At 39.4% G+C, this 7,778-nt stretch overlaps 1 protein-coding gene across 1 annotated transcript in view; it reads left to right on the top strand.

Annotated features, from left to right (window-relative positions):
- TMEM132E (transmembrane protein 132E) overlaps positions 1 to 7,319 on the top strand; it is a 733,604-nt gene extending 726,285 nt beyond the window's left edge. The window contains exon 9 of the mRNA XM_063953835.1: positions 4,548 to 7,319. Within this exon, the coding sequence (XP_063809905.1) occupies positions 4,548 to 5,618 (1,071 nt within the window). The 3' untranslated portion in view covers positions 5,619 to 7,319. The remainder of the gene's footprint in view (positions 1 to 4,547) is intronic.
- Positions 7,320 to 7,778: the final 459 nt, after the last annotated feature.

The raw sequence follows: 7,778 nt of genomic DNA on the forward strand, positions 1-7,778 counted from the left end.
ACCAGAGAGAGAATCTGGTAAGCACAGTAGGTTACTGAGATCATTGGTCCTGCAACTGTCTGAAGTATTGTATTACTTAAATTGCACTTTGTTTGGGGCAGACTAATGCTTGTTGCATGCTAATTATGCATGCTTCTTGGGCTGACGACAATTGCTGTAAAAATCCCCCCCTTTCCCTGCAGAAATCCTGCATTTGCCCCTGTTAAGGATTACTGGGTACGGGAAAATACTTAAGTTTACTCCGAGTAAACGCCCCTAATTTACAGATATTGTATGTAGTCATACAGTATGTTAGAATAAAATATAATTTAGAATCAGAATCAGCTTTATTGGCCAGGTGTACTCACGTACACTAGGAATTCTTTGTGGTACAGTGCATCGCCAAGCAGCAACATGAAGGAGGAAAAACGTAGCATACATTACAAACACTACACATATGAGTTCATACTGCACATATGCAACTGTACAGTAGACATATTATACATTTAAGACTAAAAACTAAGGCTGCTTGGCAGAACAGCACCAAGGCAGCCATCCGCGGCGCCAACTAGAACTCACACAATGCACATAATACAGAAGATTTAAGTATTACATCAAAAGATAAACCACACAGACAAAGACACAGAAAGAATAATGCATGATTGGTGTAGGCATTTTGGGTAATAACCTCCAGGGGTTGTGTATTCCACCCTCACAAGGCACCAGGTGCGGCAGCCATCTTAGGCGTACTGCGTAGGATTACCCAGGGTGGAATAGTCCAACCCTAGAAGAGAACACAAAATGGGGAGATTGCAGAGTCCTTAAGTTCAGAGTAGGGTTCCAATAAAAACATCAGGTCCACGCATTTTTCATCCCATCCACAAGCGCACCAGATAAGGCAGCCATGTTGGGCGCACTACAAAGGTTACACAGTGGGAGATGAGCCATACAGGGGCCAAATGCATGTATGGGAGAACTGACACGTGTGTAGGAGTATGCTATACCCTGCATGGAAAGATCCACATGAAACACACCCCGCCCACAGAGGAACCATCCGAGGCAGCCATGTGGGGCGCACTTCGTAGGTTACTGCTGGCAGGGTGTGCAACCAATGGAGGTACACATTACGGGAATAGCACACAGTGGGGTCGAAGTACCGTGTAAGAAGAAAGAGAAGAGAAAGACACATTTGCAGGAAAACTGTACTAACATTATTTTGTGAAAAAGATAACTGTCCTGGTCTCATGAGAGCAGTGCGGGTGGGTGTGAGAATGTGGGGCGCACACTAATGTCCAATGGAACTGACCCAGCAAAGTCTGGTCCTGATGCGCACGTCCCTCAGTTCCCTGCTCAGCTTGAGGGGTAGTCCCGGGGGCAGTCATGATGTTCTTGGACAGAGAAGTAGTAGGCATTGGTCCTGGTGTTCTCATGGCAGAGGTGAGGAGAGGCCACATAATGTTCCAGATTTCTTTCTTGATGCTGTTCAATGTTTGTTCATCTGTTTTTTTAACTGTTCATTTTCAAAACGCTTAGAGAAAGGAACGCTTTGAGTATTGGAATGCACAGCTGACATGCACAGCTGTGCATGGTTGAAGTTACAGATATACTATGGGAAATTGACCCAACTACAGCTGAGGCAAATGTCCCACTAATCAAAGGTGTTACATTACACAGTGTTTGACTAAACAAACACCAGCCCAGTCAGCCTTAATTAAATATGCGGCACTGACCAAGCTTTGAAACACAGGTATTTTAAATTACAAACAAAAGCATAAATCACAAAACTGTCTAACAAATGATTTGAACATACATTTGGAATAGAGATGATTTGCATAGGTGCAGATAGCAATAGGCAGATTACATGGGGAGATTTGAACATACATTTGGAATAGAGATGATTTGCATAGGTGCAGATAGCAATAGGCAGATTACATGGTGAGATTTGAACATACATTTGGAATAGAGATGATTTGCATAGGTGCAGATAGCAATAGGCAGATTACATGGTGAGATTTGAACATACATTTGAAATAGAGATGATTTGCATAGGTGCAGATAGCAATAGGCAGATTACATGGTGAGATTTAAACATACCTGAGGATGAGAAGAAAAAGGAAATAGACGCCTCCTGCATTCACCTGAGAAGGCAACTCCCAGAATGTTTTCCCCTATTACTTGTGAATCTGTACTGTATAGATCCTGAAAATGTTTCATAGACAGCAGAAATGTTTTCCACCCAGGGCTCATAACATTTCCAATCACATATCGCTCACACACCCCCTTAGCTGCGGTATGATTGACATGCTGTGGCATTTGGGGAGGCGGGGTGGGGACCACGACTGGTTCCTTTTTACAAAACGGGGGGGCATCACCCTTGTTTTTTAGGCGTGCTGGGCTTCAGTTTACTCAGTCTGACCGAATGCTGCAACCATAGTAATTACCCGATGGCCGCGATGGTGATCTGATGCTTTGTTTATGGAGGCAGCACTTGGATCGCAGGTGAATGCAGGAGGCGTCTATTTCCTACAGACACCTCCTGCTGCATTTGCTTCTTATTTGTACAATATTGCACAGTCACTTCCATGCGGCTGTGCAGTGAAGTACAAATCAGAATCAGACCCTGAGTTCCACCTTAATTGGGGCATGGTCATGCCTTACTGAGGTCATATTGTGGAGCATATAGCGTTTCTTATGGGGTCTATTTAATAAGCTTTGGACAGAGATAAAGTACCAGCCAATCAGTTCCTAACTACCATGTTACAGGCTGGGTTTGAAAAATGACAGGAGTCGATTGGCTGGTACTTTATCTCCAGCCACTTTACCTCCATCCAAGGCTTTGTAAATAGACCATGATATACAGTCCCTTTGCATGCACCTCAGAATCAGCCCCTGTGTGTGAGGAGGAGGATGTGGCAGCACATTCTGTGGCCCATACCCATAAGCAATCTATCAATAAGTTCACTTTATATTATAGCTGCTGTCATTGCAGATTCCAAAAACTTTCATTTGGTTCCTGCATTTTTAGGTTATTGCAGGTTGAGTATGCCTTATCCAAAATGCTCGGGACTAGAGGATTTTTGGATATCGGATTTTTCCGTATTTTGGAATAATTGCATACCATAATGAGATATCAAGGTGATGGGACCTAAGTCTAAGCACAGAATGTATTTATGTTACATATACACCTTATACACACAGCCTGAAGGTCATTTTAGCCAATATTTTTTATAACTTTGTGCATTAAACAAAGTGTGTGTACATTCACATAATTCATTTATGTTTCATATACACCTTATACACACAGCCTGAAGGTCATTTAATACAATATTTTTAATAACTTTGAGTATTAAACAAAGTTTGTGTACATTGAGCCATCAAAAAACAAAGGTTTCACTATCTCAGTCTCACACCAAAAAGTCCGTATTTCGGAATATTCCGTATTTTGGAATATTTGGATATGGGATACTCAACCTGTATATAGGCTGAAAAAGTCAGACCTAGAACTAATAGCCATGGAAAGCAGTATCATGTAATTTAGGAGCAAAAAGTAAAATAGTATAAATAATAAAAAACCTCACTGCTGAGATTTTTCAATTGTACAACAACTGTTGTTATTTATTTAGACTTTTCATAAATAAATAATGTCACTTCTTGTAAACTTTTTGTCTTTTCTTGTACATCATACTACTGGAAGGTAAAGGGTAAATTTGAATACAGTACATGCCAGTCAGAAGATAAAGATAAGGCTGGATGGCGTACTATATGTTGCCAACATTCTTGTATTAGCCAAGACGTTCCTTTTTTTAGGGCAAATGAATCTTATCTTGTAAAAGACACCATCTGTTCCAGCTCCCGGCTGACTGGTTCAAAGTTAAAAATGAAATAATCTGTGCACCGCTGCACAGCAGCTACACATATATTACGTGGCGGCAACACTTCCAGCCTTGTGTGGTACACAAGTGTCCATTAGGGAATTCAAATAAAGAAGCATGTTTGGAGGTTAGAGACGTCTGCTGTGACGCTGCAGCTTTCAGACTGACGGAGAGATAAGTGTGTGCTACATTACTGATAGTACTATTATTGCAGTACTACACAGAGACTAGAGAAAGCAGTAATGATGTATCTGGAAAGACTTTACCTTTACGTACATTTCTTAAATATATTTGTTAGTGTAGAACATATATACAGTGCTTAGCTTTTAAGATTGTATACTTATGATTCATGAACACTAGATATGTTCATTTATGGAAGAGATGGTGAAGAAAAACATACATACGCAAAAATGGATTAATTAATATATTTGTAATCAGTTTTCTTATTGTACATAAAAATACATATCATACATATTATCATCTTATTGTATATATATTGTGAAAACTATAAGAGAATATTTTATGTGTATTTTCTTTTAAAAAATTGGATATTTTTATATTACTGTGAGATAGACTACACCTTCAAATATTTTTCAGGATATACTTATGCTTTAGATTATAATTAGTAAGGTTAATGGCAGGATGGTCAGTTTTATAAGTATTAGTTCTAATTAGACTTTGCTTTTCTTTTTATAGGAAGCTCTAATGAACCTTTGGCTCACATTCAGTGATGGAACCTCAGCACCATTGTCACTCTATGATCCAAAAGATTACACCTTGGTTCTGAGTAGCCTGGATGAACGAGTTGTGTATGTAAGCCCAGAACGTGCATTTCCTCTTGTGATAGCTGGAGAGGAGCAAGGAAAAGGGTCCTTGCTGAGAGCAGAAATGATAATAAATGAAAGCTGCCAGAAAACAAAGCGGAAGAGTATTCTTTCCACAGCAACAGCTCTAGTTCATGTTGTTTTCGGCTCAAATGAACTAGCCGGGGAAGGTGAACATGGAAAATTAATGACTGACATTCCTCCACATTTCCCTGTGCAGGAAAACAAGGAGACTTCAGGAACAACATCTATGACAACTCAATCCACACTGGTTGAAGAACACAGTTCACATGGTCCAGGGGAATATCCCTTACCACTTCCTACTGTGTATCCCCAGCTAACACGAGGGCTTACAGACCTAGAGATTGGAATGTATGCTCTCCTTGGAGTGTTCTGCCTTGCCATACTGGTCTTCCTCATAAATTGTATTGTTTTTGTCCTGAAATATAGACATAAAAGGGTTCCACCAGAGGGCCAGGCTAATCCCGATCATTCCCATCACTGGGTTTTCCTGGGAAATGGACAGCCTCTTAGGGCTCGAGGAGAATTATCACCACAACCTGAAAGTCCTGGCAACCCTTTGGAATCTGGGACTCTACCTCCACATCATTCTACATGCTGTAGAGGGGAAGCAAGAGGAAGTAGTAGCAACAGCAGTTCACAGGCTAGTGTGCAAAGCCAATCTCACGGACGTGGAGATGGTTCCTCTGGTGGTGGGGGTTCAAGTAGGGAAGCAAGTGAGGACCCATTGAGTTCTTCTCCAACATCCAAGCGAAAGCGAGTGAAATTTACTACCTTTACTAGTTTGCCTAGTGAAGGTAGTGTTTATGATGCAGTACCAGGTTCAGAGGAATGTGATCTTGAATGGGTATGCCGAGATATGGGACTAAGGGACCCACACGAACTCAAAGACTACATCAGGAGGGTCAGAGACATGGCATAACCTTAGGATTTAGTGGGCTGTTGTAATGGACAAGGTGAGCAAACTTGCACCCATGAGGTCTGTTGTTTTCTCCAAAACACAGGAAATGGGATAATGTTTCCCTTTTATGTCTCTATATTAATGTATTCAAACCCATACACTGCCACTCACCTATTTTCCTGCTTCCATTCCAAGAGTCGTTCACTTAAGACATTGGCTTATCTGTCTTTCTCTTCTTCGCTTTCATCCAAAACACGTGCACATTTGGCCAAGATGGAGGAGCATGTTGTCTAGCTATGTCTGTGTATTCTGTGGGATGGAGAAAAAAAACGTTACTTGGCCTCCAACATACCAAACCACTAAATATATTTCCATACTTAGATATGTAACATCCTTGTACTGGATTCCAGGAGAAAAGATGAAGACCCTCCAGACAGAACTGGTTCTTTGTGAATTACAAAAAACAAACTGTTGGGTTTCTGCAACATTTCAAATTTAATAAACACAGAAAAATAATAAGTGGCCAAGCTGAGGAAATCCTGATGAATGCAATGGAAGATATTACAATTATGGGGCAAAATGTATTATGTTAAGCAATGCCCATTTAAAACCAAAAAGAAGTGAAATTTAGAGTAACAGGGCAAAGTCGTGGATTGAGTGTCACAAATATATTTTCAAATTGGGAGTTCTATATTTCCTATAATACTAATACAAAACCTGCACATAGTTGTCAGTACAACTATATGAATGTGTTTAGCAAACATAGGAATGCTCAAAAACAACATTAAAATAGCACTTCAAATGTGACAAGATTTTTCTCAGGGGATTTGAGCAGTTAATCATTGCTAATCTGGGCGATGCCATGCTATGGCAAAAAGATAGGGGAAGTAGCCATCTCTGAAATGGTCCATGAACTGAGAAGGCCAGCTAATGAAAATGAAATATACAGTATACCTAAAAGGAACAGCTTCGGGAATAAGGACATGGAGTATGTAGCTTGAAGGTCCTGTTACTGACACATGCTTTCAAGCCCAGTATATTTAAGGTTTATTTGGCCAATTTGATAAGTGCCACTACATTCTATTTGTCATGTCACCACAGAAATTGATTCTGCTTAATTGTAGGAAAACTAATCTTTTCCTTAAAAATAAGAAATACTTAGCTAATCCATTCAAAAATGAATCCTTGATTCTATGAGTCAGTGTTTCACCCGTGTGACGTTCAGTCTGAAGAGTTCTTGTATTAGGATGTCTTCAAACAAAACCATAAACCTTATATATATGTATCTTTATTTTATTATATACCAACATGCATTTATTTCATCATTTCAGTTTACCAGGATGGGATTTATATATTTTCAAAATAATAAGACATTAATATTCTGCAGAAACCTTTACACTATAGGAATACTGCCTTTTTATTTGATTTATATGTTTGTTTGTTTTTGTTATTTGGGAGAATGCATTGAGTGTAATGGCAGAAGAACACTCACCTGTGTTAAAGGAGGTTACAGATGCCATCTAGTATGGAGGACAATGAACATCTGCATAAACCAGGGGACAAATTTCTAGGAGTACTTTATTCCTAAGCAGAATGAATAGGTGCATATAGAAGGTTCTTCTTATATAAGACATGTATGTCTTGAATTTAACCACCATTTATGTCAATTTTTTTCCTAAAGAAATACATGGGAAAATAAAATTTGGCAGTGCACCAAAGTCACATGTGTGTTTTGTTCTTTTTATTCCTATTGTACAGTATGTATATTCTATCGATTTGCCATTATTTTATGTTTTAGTGGTTGCATACAGTATTTACAGTCTATTTTTTTTATTGAATAAAGCAATGATGAAATAACAAAATGAAGGGGAAGCAGCAGACTAAGGATTCCCAGGCACTGCTATTTTGCCATGCTTAAGAGTTTTTGCTGTTGCAAGCTATGCAATAGGAATAGATACAAAACGATACAGAAAAAAGACATATTGTATGCATAGTTGAACGTACATATTGTACGTGTATATTGCAAATTTGTTCCACGGATTCTCTGAGAATGAGCGCACTCCAGTGTGGGCCATACACAGGCATTCTGATCGCATCTCAGCTTATGACCAAATAGGTTGAACTGGGTTGTATAATGGGGTCTTTTGAAAGTACACCTATACGAGTATCAGTAGATCTTTT

This window comes from Pseudophryne corroboree, chromosome 2 (assembly GCF_028390025.1).
Source record: "Pseudophryne corroboree isolate aPseCor3 chromosome 2, aPseCor3.hap2, whole genome shotgun sequence".
Classification (NCBI taxonomy): Eukaryota; Metazoa; Chordata; class Amphibia; order Anura; family Myobatrachidae; genus Pseudophryne; species Pseudophryne corroboree.